Below are 13,359 nucleotides of genomic sequence, written 5' to 3' on the forward strand. Positions count from 1 at the left end.
TACAATACAAATATTCTTTATTGATCACCAAAAGCAGTACAGAGACATTACAAAAACAGAAAAATTCAGGTAGACAATAGCCCACCACCTATACCTATAGGACCAGACCGTACCGCTCATAGATGAGAGTGTGTGTATGTATACGTACCGCTTTTCGTATCATCAGTGGCGTAGCTACCTAGGGGCTAGGCGGGGCAGTGCCCCGGGGCCCTCAAGCTCAGGGGGCCCTCGAAATTCTGCTTTATAGCTGATGATAAAGTTGCTTAGCATTTTTAAAGTATTTTTATATATAATGATTTTAATTCAAAAAACCTTACCAGTTTTGATAGCAGTGGGCCCCATTTTTTATTTGCCCCAGGGCCCTAGGTTACCTAGCTACGCCACTGCGTATCATGTGTGCATTGTGTTGACTCTGAGCCTGAAAACTATACAGTTCTATAGGTACGCTTTTTTATCGTTGCGTTGCAGTTCGATTGCAGTCGGCACAACTGTACTCCGACTGCAATACTAATACTCTTTGCTGCAATTGAAATGTATGGACAGTCAGCAGTTGGCGTCTATATTGGTCATAGAGTGACAATACCTTACCTAACCGAGATTTACTTATAGGTAATCAAAAAGTTTTACATCAAGTTTTATTTCACCAAAAAGGTTTGTGGTTACCAATGACAGACATGACAAGCTACAATCAAAAACTCAAAATGCTAATCAAACAAAAAAAACAATGACCTAGTAAAACCAAAGTTTCGTAAAAAATACTTAAAAATTACAAAAATAAAAATCTATCGTAAAATTGTGGGTAAGAGCCGTGTACAAACTAACCAAGAATGGATCATTATCTGACAACGTATAGGAAGGACTACCTATGGCCCAACTTGCCTGGGTCTGGCGGCGGTGGAGGCCATGGCGGGGCGATTGCTGAGTTAGTATGCATAATACCTAGTTTATGGCTAGTAAACCAATAAGACAATTTACTTACACATAACACGGAGAACAGATGGCGGTTGGGTTTAAAAAGTTCTCGAATGGAGACCGCGGATCGGCAAGAGATAGACGGATGACCTGGTTAAAGTGCGACCTGTAATCGTCGATCCGGAATTTCATAAGTACATACTTTTCTACCATAACGGCACAGTCAAAATTGCCACCAACGTGCGCGTCGGAAAGCATTTCTCGAAGCAACGACAGAATTATCTAACACTTTGACTTTTTGAGATATTCTCATTGGTACAGTTACCTACATTAATATCTGCCACAGCAGAGCGAGCAAAAATATCTAACACGACCTACCGACCCTAGAGATAGAGTCGTATCAGATATTTGTGCACGCTTTATTGTGTCAGATATTGGCGCTATACTACCAAATTCGCGGCACTTTGAACCCGCCTTCAATGCAAGTACTAATAGATAGTCCATAATCCAGGGTCCCAAAACTGTCAGGCGAAGAACTTGCGTTCTACCAGGCATGCATGCAGCACAGTCGGCCTCCAGACTGCCGATGTCCGCAATACTCTGGAGGGCAGCAGCCGCAGCTGCCGCCGGGTAAAGAGGGCGGGTGGAGTAGGAATGAGGTAAGCATTGTTTGGTCATGATGCACTTGTCATCAAATTGTGTCACTCCACTATTAGCAGTAGAAGTGCTAGGCAGAGCTCCCATGGCACGCCACAGAGCTCGATCTTCAGCACACCTTCACTGCTCAAACGCTGTTTTACCAAAATCATCATTTAACCTACCGTATGTTTGCTGTCATGGAGGCACAATATCCTAGTTAATTGGATTATTTTTTGTTAGTTTAAAAGCAGTTAATGTTGCATTTAGAGACAGAATCGCTAAAAACTTAATTTCAGTTCAGAAGTTAGATTCAGAAGCAGTCATTTGTGCATTTATTTAAGCAGCGTTTCCATCAATAATGTGCGAGGATGTGTTGCGAGGGTTGTGTTTGTCATTAACCAATAGAATCGCTTCATTTACACATCCTTACACTACTATGTACTATAACTTATTCTGTGCTTACACAGAGGATCTCTGGGTGGAAACAGCTGAGCGGAGCGAGGCGAAGTAAATGAAGCGTTTCTATTGGTTATTGAAAAGAAATAAAATTGCTTTACCAATTTTCTATACCATTTTGTCTAGTTACCGTTGTTGACCTCATAAAATAAAGTCCTCATAATGTTAGTTGCATTACAAGAAGTGACGCTAAATATCAAAATTTTGCACATTTCATATCATTTTCATGTTTCAAGTAGTGTGTGTTGTTTTGATGCTTAAGTTTTTGTATATTATCTTTTGGTGTTAATAAATAAATTAAATCTAAATCTCTTACAGATAATGGGTCCTCTGCTGGACCCTAAACTATATCCTGTCAAAGTAGGCGCCAGTCCAGAAACCGACACGTCTCGCTATGATCAGCCTAACGCCTTCCTTGATAAGGTAAACAATAAACATTTTTTTCCTAAATTAAAAAATGCTTCAATATCAGATCTTCTCAGATCTTCAAGAACTTCAATATCAGATTTGGATGGAACAACCAATAGATTGGATGGAAAATGTAATTTTACAACTTTTGCAAGATACTACCGTATTTATATAGATATTTCAGTGACCGTAGGGCAAGATAACTATTCAGGGAGTATCCCATGCGCCCCATCCTATGGAGCTCCCATAACGGTAGTGGGTAAACGTCGAAATGTTTTTAGTGGGTATGCTTCCTAAAGGGAGAAAGCCTCACATAAATTTTAACTGTGGCCTCTTCAGGCCGGTAATGCGTAATTTTCACATCGATATTAAGGCAAGATTTATTTATTTATTTAGCAGAAGTGTTCTCAATGTGTAATCAATTACGCTTGTAATAGTCTAGTCTCGTCTGTGGACGCTCGGGTACTCCTAAAAACTAAAATAACTGTATTTTCTAACTTGAATTAGATTGGTTAGTTACTTATTGCATATCCGCATTGTGAGGTATTATTTTTAGAAAAGTCGAGACCTGAATTTCTATAAAAATTGTTCTGTTTCTAGTTACAATCCAAATATCCCATGCTGTACAGCATACTGCAAAACGAGGCTTCTCCAGAACTGAAGCAGCGTATCGACCGGGATCGGAACAAGACCACCTACCAGGTGGATTTCTGCGAGTCTGGTAACTTCCTCCTTATTACCCTTTCATTACCTACCATACTAAGTAGATGTAGCATACCAATTAGTTTAGGTCAAAACAAATTTATTTAATTGTAACGTTGTACTATTTTACATCTGCAATCCTACAATCTTAGGTGACCTGCTTGCTTGCTTTTTGGTTTACCTAATTCAACTGCTTTGGGCAGCATTGGACAGAAGTTCGGGATTAACGGCGGCTGCGAAAGTGCGGATGCATTAAAGCCCCTATCGAGATAAGACTAACATGACTTGACTCTACAGGTCCTGGCGCCAAGTTCGAAGGTCTCCAACGGGCAGCAGACGACAGCGGCACCGGGCCGTGCGCGCAGCCGATGCGGCTTCCCGGGGACCCGTGCCGGGTGGCGCCCAAACAGCGCATGTCCACGCCGAAAACTATATCCAAACAGGGCACTGGGGGAGCCAGCGATCCTCGTGCCAAATGCGGTAAGTGCCAAAAATAGTTAACCTTGTATAGCGTGGGGAACCACCAAAATAGAGAAATCGGTCTCCATGCAGATGTTGTGCAAATAAAGCGAGGTTATCAGGTTAGGGCAGGGGCGGATCTAAATAACGGCTTTTTGAGCTGCAGTCTAGGGTCCTGTGACAATAAAGGGCCACCAAGCCCCATTGGAGACCTTGTCATATCATTATCGAAGACAGTTTTTGATTAGGTAGTACTAACAGTGGAAATCTAAATGAAGATGGTTCAAAATGAGCACAAGATCTGTTCCGTGACACGCCACCTCCGTCACCTCCGGACGTACTGCAAGAGTAAGAAGCAGTTAAAGTCGTGGTGGTCTAGTGTGTCGTCTTATGGCCTCTCAAACTCTCAATGGTCCTGGTTTCGAGCCCAGGCTCTTCTGAGCCTTTCTGGAATTACATTTGAAAAAAAAAAGACTTGTTGAAAGAGCAAAGGAATATTATATTCTGCGTTTTAAAATTCCACTTTTCTCTTCCAGAGACGTCGTCAGCGGTACCGCCTCTCGGCAAGACCGAGTACCAAGACAACGTGTCCAAACTCGGGGCGATCATCATGCGGGACAAACTACACAGAAAATAACTGTCAAACTGTCTGTCTATACAAACAATCATGGAGTATATTGTGGTCATTGCAGTTGGTTGTTTAATTTCTGGTAGGATTATTTTCGGGAGGGTGCATTACATCTTGCATCTGCATGTATCCTAATATTGTTCTATGTATTTTCTTTTCTGCTAGGATGATACAAATGCAATTTGCACCCCCATCCCGGCGCCCATGTATGGAGTTATGCCACTCTTTACCGTGACTTTGATTATACTTCCATGTCCGATACGTTTTACATGACAAGCTGCCATCATAAAATACAGAGCTGTTTAGATGTTCAAACATATCTGAACACATTACGCGTTTTTATGCGAGTCAAATACTTACGAGTCCCTAAATAACTCAGGTATTTTCGACGATTCTATTGAATTTCTTAGAGAAATTTCCAAAAAAAGGTCCTAAACAAAACAGCCAAAAAATAAAACTAATTCAATTTATACATAATAGCTAGACTCCCCGTTTTGTACACAAGAGTGCATATAATATAAGGCTTAGATAATTTCCCAAACAATGAAGTCATACCTACCTGCAATAAGTAGTTATCCCAAGATTACCCAGGTATAAAACTGAAAACAAAACACAGCTGTACCATCCTTTACTTCAAAATTAAAATACTTTATGATAAATAGACGTTTATGTATAAAAGCACTATATAATCTGTCACGTGGGTGGAGAGCGAGCGCTCGATATGAGTTCGCCTCGCTTGTAAAGCGTGCCCTCCTTCCTCTCTGGTCTGGTCTCTTGTCTCGTTTCCTCTCTTCTGGTATCTTCTTTCCTGGTCTCGGCGCGCGCGCGCGTGCGCGTGACGGTCGTCTCGTCGTGCTGGCGGAGCACGACGGCGCGCGCGTCCGATGTGTTGCGCTCTCTGTCAAAGAAAAAATCGTTTATTTATTGCAACCATGGTATAAATTGTAAAAGCCGCGGTAGCCTAGTGGTTTGATTTGATTCATAGCTTCTCAAACAAAGGGTCGTGAGTTTTGACTTGGACTTCTAAAATTTACGAATTTTATGTAAGTAAAACAAACCCTATGGATAATCGACGGACGTGGTGCTTCACTATAGGCCTTATAAATAGTTGCTCAGCGAGTTATGGAGATAGCTATGCTTGGGGTTTCTCTACGGGATCGAATCAAAAATGAGGAGATACGTAGAAGAACAAGGGTCACCGACATAACCAAGCGAATTAGCTCGTTGAAGTGGCAATGAGCACGGAGAACAGATGGCCGTTGGGGCCGAAAAGTTCTAGAGCGTAGACCGCGGATCAGCAAGCGCAGCGCTGGACGTCCACCAACGAGATCGACGGATGACCTGGTTAAAGCCGCGGGTTCACAGTGGATGCAAGCCAACTGGAGGTCTATGGGGAGGCCTATGTCAAATAGTTGACGTCCTACGGCTGAGATGATGATGATGATGGATAATGTATCTTTTAAATGATGTGACGATTATCAAATCTGACCATTCGCATTGGATCAACAATTTATTTTTCCTTTTTGTACTGCTACCAAATCTGGCTAAGAGATTGGAAAATCGTTCCCATTTGGTAGCTAGTATAAGATGGTATAAGATGGGATGGGAGCTTTCCAATTGTGGGTATACAGAAGAATGTTAAAGATATCATGGACGGATAGAGTAAGGAGTCTCCGGTATTGCGGAGAATGTATTAAAGCTTGGAAATGATGCGTACTATAAAACTGAGGAAGCTGTTGTATTTGGGGCATATAATGCGCAACAACAAGTATGGTCTGTTTCAGCTTATTATCCAGGGGAAGATACAAGGCCGCAGACCACCTGACCGTAGACATACCTCCTGTTTAAGAAACCTTAGAGACTGGTTCGGAATGAGTACCAGATCCATCTTTCGAGCGGCAGTCTCTAAGGTTAAGGTAGCCCTAATGATCGCCGACCTCCGATAGGAGAGGGCACCGGAAGAAAAAGCAGATAAGATGGGAAAACACAATGCCCATTTCGTAGCTAGCCCTTAAATTGTCAAAATTGAAAAAAAGTTCATGATTCAAGCCTCGTCGGACCTTATAGTCCAAAATATTCTACATAAAAAAATACAAAAAGATAGTCTTGAATAATGGGTCTTGTGTGGCACACTGCCAATTTAAGGGCTAGCTACCAAATAAAGGATGATCCGACGAACCCATAGCCGACGAGCCAGTAGTCAGTAGCATAGTCGCGCTCGGCTGCAACATAGTGGTACCGAAGTGGTAAGTGGTAGTAGTAGGTGGTAACGTACCTCCAAGCGAGATGAGCCGGTCGATGTCGGTGGGGCGGCGCAGCTCCCCGCCGGCGGTGAGCGTCACTCGCAGCGGCGCGGGCGCGGGCGCGGGCGGCGGCGGCGACGCGGGCGGCGACGCCGATGACGCGCTCGCCGGCGACGAGCCCACGGCCGAGTCGCGCTTGGCTGGAGACATAACATAACGCTATGTCAACTCGTATGCGGGAAATAAAATAAAAGACCTTATTGTATAATACTCCTGGAACCACAATCGGTTTCACCACTTCTTTATGTCATACGGTATAGGAAGATGGTGATTGGAAGTTCGAACGGCAGCGCGTTAGACAATACCGGCTCTGTATTTTAGTCTTGTTTGTCAAAAAAATAAGTATTTGTTAGGAATTTAAAAAATATCGAAATTTATTTCTTATAATTCACTTTTTTTACAAAAAAATAATAAAAAACAGACCCTCGTCGAATATGAACCTTCAGGGCCTGATTTACTACTTTTTGACCAGTTTCTGACAGGTGTCTATGTTGTCTCTGTTCCTGAACTGAATAAGAAGCAGTACACAGGGGGTTGATTATTTAAATGCCAAGAATTAATTTCTCGCTATTTCATGAGAACTATGTTGATTTTTAGGGTTTTAAACTGTGGCCATACTAAATTTCATCTACTCAGAGGCCTTATTGTCTAACGCACTCGGTATCACGATCGTTTTCACCACCTCTTTATGTCACGTCACACGGTATAGGACGATGATAGAAAGGGATGGTGAATGCGATCACGAGCGCCCGCAGACTGAAATACGGACACAGTTCAGCGGTTTAAGCGTGATGAGGTAACAAACTTCGCATTTTAATAAAAGTAAGAATATACGCGAGTTATCGAATCAAAAGTATCAGGGTATCATGACTGACCTGAAGACTCGGAGCCGGAGGTGGAGCGGCGGCGCGGGGGCGCGGCGGGCGCGCGGGTGCGGGGGACGGGAACGCGGCCGGGATGTGCAGCGACGCAGTTATCACGTAGCTATCATCGTCCGAGCCGCCCAGCGTCTGCGGAGGATACCAAGGTTACTTCTACAGTCAAAGAAACTGTACTAGGGTGGAAACTTTTCATAATTCATTTCGCTGATTTCTTTAGCAAATGTATATATGTCAATTAAGTAGCACAAAGGTTCTACCTGATCCGTGATTCAGTTTCCGTCGACTGTACTATAGTGCCACCAGAGTTGAGGTCCCGCACACAAGAACATTGTCATGTCATAATGACAGCCGGATTTTGACATTGTCTCATTCATTTCATTCATTCTCCTTTTATGCAATTAGTTATTCATGTTGTTGTGTGTAAACATTCACTTCAACTCTCGTGGCACTTGCTATACCTATAAACAAATACTTTGCTGACCCACGACCTTAAGACAGCTGCGTCTGCAACGAATGCAGCTCCTCTACCTTTACACTGATGTCTTATTGTCTATGGACTCAGAATCACAAATATTTCCACCACTTCTTTTTGTCACACAGTGTAGGATGATGGTAGAAAGAGACGGTGAATGCAATATCGCGAGCGTCCGGACGTTTGACAATACGGCTACTGTATGCATTATCAAATGTTGTGAAGACTGAAGCAAGTTCTTGATTAAAACTTGTTAAGGGGAAAGCTTGTGAAGCTGTCTGATACTTTAATTCAATATGCTAGTAAGAAGTTCGTCAGGTTACTCCAACGCGAAAATGCGCGCCATTCTTGTCACGCTGTTGCTAACGTCACTGACCTCCATGAAGTCACTGACCACATTATAGTCACTGACCGTTGTAGTCACTGACTCATAGTAGCCACTGACCTCATTGTAGCCACTGACCTCATTGAAGTCACTGATTAGACACTGACTGCACTGTAGTCACTGACCTCATTATAGTTACTGACTTCGTTGTAGCCACTGACCTCATTGTAGTCGCTGGCGGAGTCGTTGGAGTCAGGCGCGGAGTCGGTGCGTGTGGCGGAGGCGGGCGTGCACACCACGCCGCTACTGCCGCACTCTTCCACGCTGCTTCGGACCCTGCTACAACATTACACGGTTATAATCTTGACACAAGAGTAATTAGAAGAAATGAGGGGCTGAATTCATCATCATCTTATCAGCCGTAGGACGTCTACTGTTGGACATAGGCCTCCTCCATATACCTCCAGTTGCTTCGGTCGGAAGCGGCCTACATCCACCGTGAACCGGCGGTATTAACCAGGTCCTCCGTCCATCTCTTTGGTGAACGTCATACGCTGCACTTCCCGATCGGCAGTCTCGATTAGAGAATTTTTCGGCTCGAATGGTCATGTGTTCTCCGTGCTATATAGCCTGCTCATTGCCACTTCAACGAGCTAATTCGCTTGGCTACGTCGGTGACGCTGGCTGACCCACTTTCTTCTACTACTAATTGCTAGAAAGGCCCATAACCGTTCCACATCCTTTGTGATATTAATATCTACCTACAACACCAATCTAGAGCATTGTGTGATCTCAAACCCAGTCTATGTGCAAGAAAAATCGTGCACATTGTACTACATCGCGGCGCTCGATTGACCACCACAAACTCATTGGCTTTACAGCCTCGTAATGTAGGTAATAATGCAACTTGCACGATTTTAATTGCAGATCTAAACCGGGCTTTACAGCCAAGAATAAAAAGTATTAAATGAGGGCGTATCTTCATAATTGACTTTTGACCTTGAACATAGCTCTAATTTTGCATGGAAACTTTTGGTTCTTCTCTGGTTTATATTTCTTGTTGAATTTGCAGTGTGTCCTTACAGTGCTCAGTGGTCGCAGTGGTAGACTTACCTGGTCATTATGGTCATGGCTGAGGAAATGGATCCCGATGAGGTATCAGAGGCGTTCTCCCGCGTCCGCCGACTCCGCGAGTAAGTCTTCTCGCTTCAACATTTAAAATCTTTTGAGCAACTTGAGGATTTTCCTATTCTACTAATGTAAATAAAAATATTACTGATATGGCTGAGGAAGTGAAAGATAGATATATGAAGATAAAGTGAAGAATGAGGCGAAGGATGGAGATAAAATCAAAGATAAAGATACAGGCTGGAATGAATTTGACAAAACAGATGGAAATAAAGATAAGGGGATTAAGATGTCAATTTTGGGAATTGAAGATGAAAATAAAAATGAGTGGAATACTGAGAGAGAAGATGAGGACGGCGATTAAGATTAAGGTGGAGGTAAGGTTGATGTAGATGAAGATTAAAACGAAACTGAGTTTTCCCGTTATTACCTGGGCGTGGACATATTGGGCCCGCCGGTAGCGGCGGCGCCGTGCAGGAACTGCTCGCGCGACCACACCCGCCGCGCCGCGCTCTCTGCCAGAGATTCTTTGGCTTCCGCAGCACATCTGGAATGGGATATAAGGACATAAAGTTTAGAGACATCAACACGCTTCAAAACTCGTTAAGGAGAACTAATTTAGCAAGCATAAAGCGAAAGCTTATTATCCATCATCCTTATTATCTATACAGTGACAGATGTAGGCATCAGGACGAAAATTTGGTCAAATTGTCGAACATTGACAGTGTGATATGATAGGGTGCTGGTATAAAGTCAAGATGATGCTTTGAAAAAGACACGCGGCTAAAGAATTATACCCCCGTGAACTTCATTTATTCCTTACCGCCGCTGCAAATGGCTGAAATGGCGAGGTAATTTTACCAATATATGGCCGTGATTAAATCGCGTATATTTTTTTAAAATTTATATCTGATGGAGAGCAATCCCCTCCGCCCGAGTATAAGTTGAGTTACAGATGCATTGCCGGCCCTTTGAGAAAGCAGTGGGCTCGTTTTTTGAAGATCCGCGAGTTGTACTGGACCGGAAATACTGACGCTGCAAGCTGATTCCTAAGTTTCACGGTGCGGGCCAAAAAGTTCCGCAAGAAACAAACTGTACTGTCATCTATTGTGATATTAATTGCTCACTCTGATCTCCTCAGCAGCAAGGAGTCGAGGTGCGCGGGCGCCATATGCGCCAGGTGTATGTATGCTTCGTGCAGCAGCTCCGCCGGCAGCGTCCACAGCTCGCCTTGCCGCTCGATCAGTTGCCGGACCACGTTGATGACGTCGGCGCGCTCCGAGAGTTGCTCTGCACTGGAAACGAGGGGGATCGAGGTAAGACATCAGAGAGAGCTATGACAATGAATAAACATTAGTTTTATGCTATTTGTTTTTATCCGCAGTACGTTTACTTAACGGTTTTTAACAGTTTCTCGTGTGCGCCCCCCGCGATAAGTCCACCTAAAAATTTACGACGCCAAGCTGAGCTAAATAGTAAACTGTAGATTTAAATTTATACCATTGCGCGTAGTGGCGGATCAAAAGCGATATTAGGGAGGAGCCTGACCCGACTGAGAGTAGGTCTTAGCAAGTTCATTTTAACCCTACGCCCTACGCTTTGGAGGAAGAAGGGGCTTAAATCCCCCATTATTAAGTCACATACACAACTTCCTCTCTTACGACGCATTATTCTTGGCAGTGATGGTATTTACAAACGCACTAGTAGCCTAAAACATGCTCAACTCACCTAGCAGCCTCATTAGGTTTATTTTTATGCAGTATATTAGGTGCAAAGATGGTGGCTATGTTTGCTGCATCCATCTTATTGCCGGGCTGCCTGTCGTCCTCGGCGTGGGCAGCCAACTGCGACAGGAAGGAGAGTAATGCGTTCAGCGTGTCCTATGCGCTGTGGGCAACAGTTGTACGATCATCCGTAGGGCCTCCCATTGGAGTCGTCGGTTGCGGATTTCTGGAAAAAAATATTGGAAATATAAAGTAAAGCCCAGGACGAGATAGACTTCATTATTGTCTGATATTTCAATAATATCTCGCTCCTTTTCTTTCTCGTGCTATACTTAGTTAATCTCTTGTTGTTGGCCATATTTCAGTAGCTAAAGTAAATTAACTTGGTGGTTCGACCAATGGGCTCTCAAGCGGTGTCGTCGGTTCAATTCCGGGCTCGCAAATCTGAGTTTATCTGAATTGATATACTTATACTACACATTAACCATGAGCTTTTCGGTGAAGGACGATGTGATACCTGCGGAGCAATACAGTAGTAAAATATTCAAGTTTAAGTACTTAAGATGACCCCTTAAACCTTTGCTCTACTAAGCTTCAGATAGCTGAAAATAAATAATATCTTACTCTGTGTACACAGGAAGGCGGGGTATAGGTCCCTGCAAAGCAGTGGATCAGGCAGATCCCTCAGGAACTCCTTAAGGAGCGTGGCCACGTCGTGTGGACAAACCGCCGCGTCCAGTGCCGCCTCCTGGCCCCGCTCCCACTCTTCACGTAGCTGAAAAAGACAAGGATAGGAGTTATGATCAACAAATAAAAGATAAGGCATCAAAAAGTATCAGCCGAAAACTTGTTACCTTAGTGGTTTTTTTTAAATAAGCCTAAAAAAATTACGACCTACTTTGATACTAACTTGTCTGTTTCTCACGGAACAAGAAGCCAAAGGTGGGTGATTATGGGTTGGAAATAAATAAATTAACAATAGTAAGGTAAACGTACAAGTGCGTCGATATACTGCCCAATAGATGACACCCTGCTGATACTTTTTTAAGCTTGATTGTACTCAGAACTGAAGGTAATGCTTAAATTTATCTTAATACCTGATTGATTTCAGGCGTTATATGTGGAGATCCAATTTAATGAACTGTGTTCCTGTAGTAGCGGAGTAGAAAGGTAAAAAAAATTAAGGGGCTGTTTCACCATCCATAAATCCATTGATTAGTGTTAACTGGCGGTTAGGTGTGATGCCGTCTATTTGTTTTGTTCGGATAGACGGAGACGGCATCACATTTAACCGTCGGTTATCGCTAATCAATGGATGGTGAAACAGCCCCTAAGCATATTACATCGACGACAATCCCAAATATTTATTCAAAATGTAGCGCTGGAGCTGCATCCACTATCAAAACGTTCAGATTCCCATTTAAGGTAACGGCGCCTATTACCGTGGTACTTAAGGAAGTTTTCAAATGAGTCCCAAAAATTAAGGGTATCAAAGCTCCTTAACAAACGAGAATATTTTTTTTATTTAAGAGCGTTTATTGAACTTTCAGTGTCTTAACTTTTTGGGCTCGTTTTAGTTATTAGTATTGATAAAATAATTATTGAAATCAAAATACCCAAATCTTCTATTACCGTGGTAATGGACAGGTTGTGATTCCATTACCGCGAATTGAGGTTCTATTACCGAGGGTAAAAAAAACGGCAATTTTCTACCATCGGTAAAGGACCCGACACTTGTTTTGGAAACTTAATAACCGAGGGATTAAAAAAGGGTAATGGCTTTGGTTCTGTATAATATATTGTACATCAAATATTTTTTGAGAAAATTTGTAATAAAAAACTAAAGTATGATTCGAATAGTGTATCCAGCCCATTGTATTTTATTATGCTCATGCCACCAGTTATAGTTTGATGTATGCATGCTGAGTAAAAGTCACACTTTATCAAAAAAATCTGCACTTACGGTACCCTAAATGTGAATTATTTTAACAGAAAAATAAATGTGCACTCGGTAATAGGGACTTCTTTAAGAACTATTACCGACCCAAAGACAATTGAATGGGTCGGTAATAGATTCCCAAACATTCTATTACCGAGGGTTATGCGATCATACCATCGTTAATTGGCTTAATTTGGAGTATTGCAAAATCTAATTCCGACCTATAAAAACTATAGGATAGAGTTGTGTTTGAATTACAAATAAATATATTAATTACATCCTTGGCATATAACCAAAATTAATAACTGGTAAGTAAATATAAAATTCATCGCAATATTTAAAACAACTTGGCAAAATAACGGTTTCTATAGAAACTAACAATT

The 13,359-nt window shown here is 42.6% G+C and overlaps 1 protein-coding gene and 1 pseudogene across 1 annotated transcript; one reads left to right on the plus strand and one right to left on the minus strand.

Annotated features, from left to right (window-relative positions):
- The first annotated feature begins 678 nt into the window (after nt 1-678).
- Nucleotides 679-4,267, plus strand: LOC141435652 (uncharacterized). Its single transcript, XM_074098386.1, has 6 exons — nt 679-922; nt 1,424-1,571; nt 2,326-2,430; nt 3,016-3,136; nt 3,415-3,597; nt 4,113-4,267. The coding sequence occupies exons 1-6, from the start codon at nt 828-830 to the stop codon at nt 4,211-4,213; spliced, it is 753 nt and encodes a 250-aa protein (XP_073954487.1). The 5' UTR covers nt 679-827; the 3' UTR covers nt 4,214-4,267.
- Nucleotides 4,268-4,897: 630 nt separating this feature from the next.
- LOC141435913 (uncharacterized) lies at nt 4,898-11,809 on the minus strand (annotated as a pseudogene).
- Nucleotides 11,810-13,359: the final 1,550 nt, after the last annotated feature.

The sequence above is a fragment of the Choristoneura fumiferana genome, chromosome 15 (genome assembly GCF_025370935.1).
Source record: "Choristoneura fumiferana chromosome 15, NRCan_CFum_1, whole genome shotgun sequence".
In the NCBI taxonomy this organism is placed as follows: Eukaryota; Metazoa; Arthropoda; class Insecta; order Lepidoptera; family Tortricidae; genus Choristoneura; species Choristoneura fumiferana.

What these genes read in the sequence shown, in the direction of transcription:
- LOC141435652 (XM_074098386.1), top strand. Translation starts at nt 828, where the DNA reads ATGGATCATTATCTGACAACGTATAGGAAGGACTACCTATGGCCCAAC. An exon ending in CTAACGCCTTCCTTGATAAG is followed by an intron (nt 2,431 to 3,015) that starts GTAAACAATAAA and finishes TTCTGTTTCTAG; the next exon opens with TTACAATCCAAATATCCCAT. An exon ending in GGTGGATTTCTGCGAGTCTG is followed by an intron (nt 3,137 to 3,414) that starts GTAACTTCCTCC and finishes TTGACTCTACAG; the next exon opens with GTCCTGGCGCCAAGTTCGAA.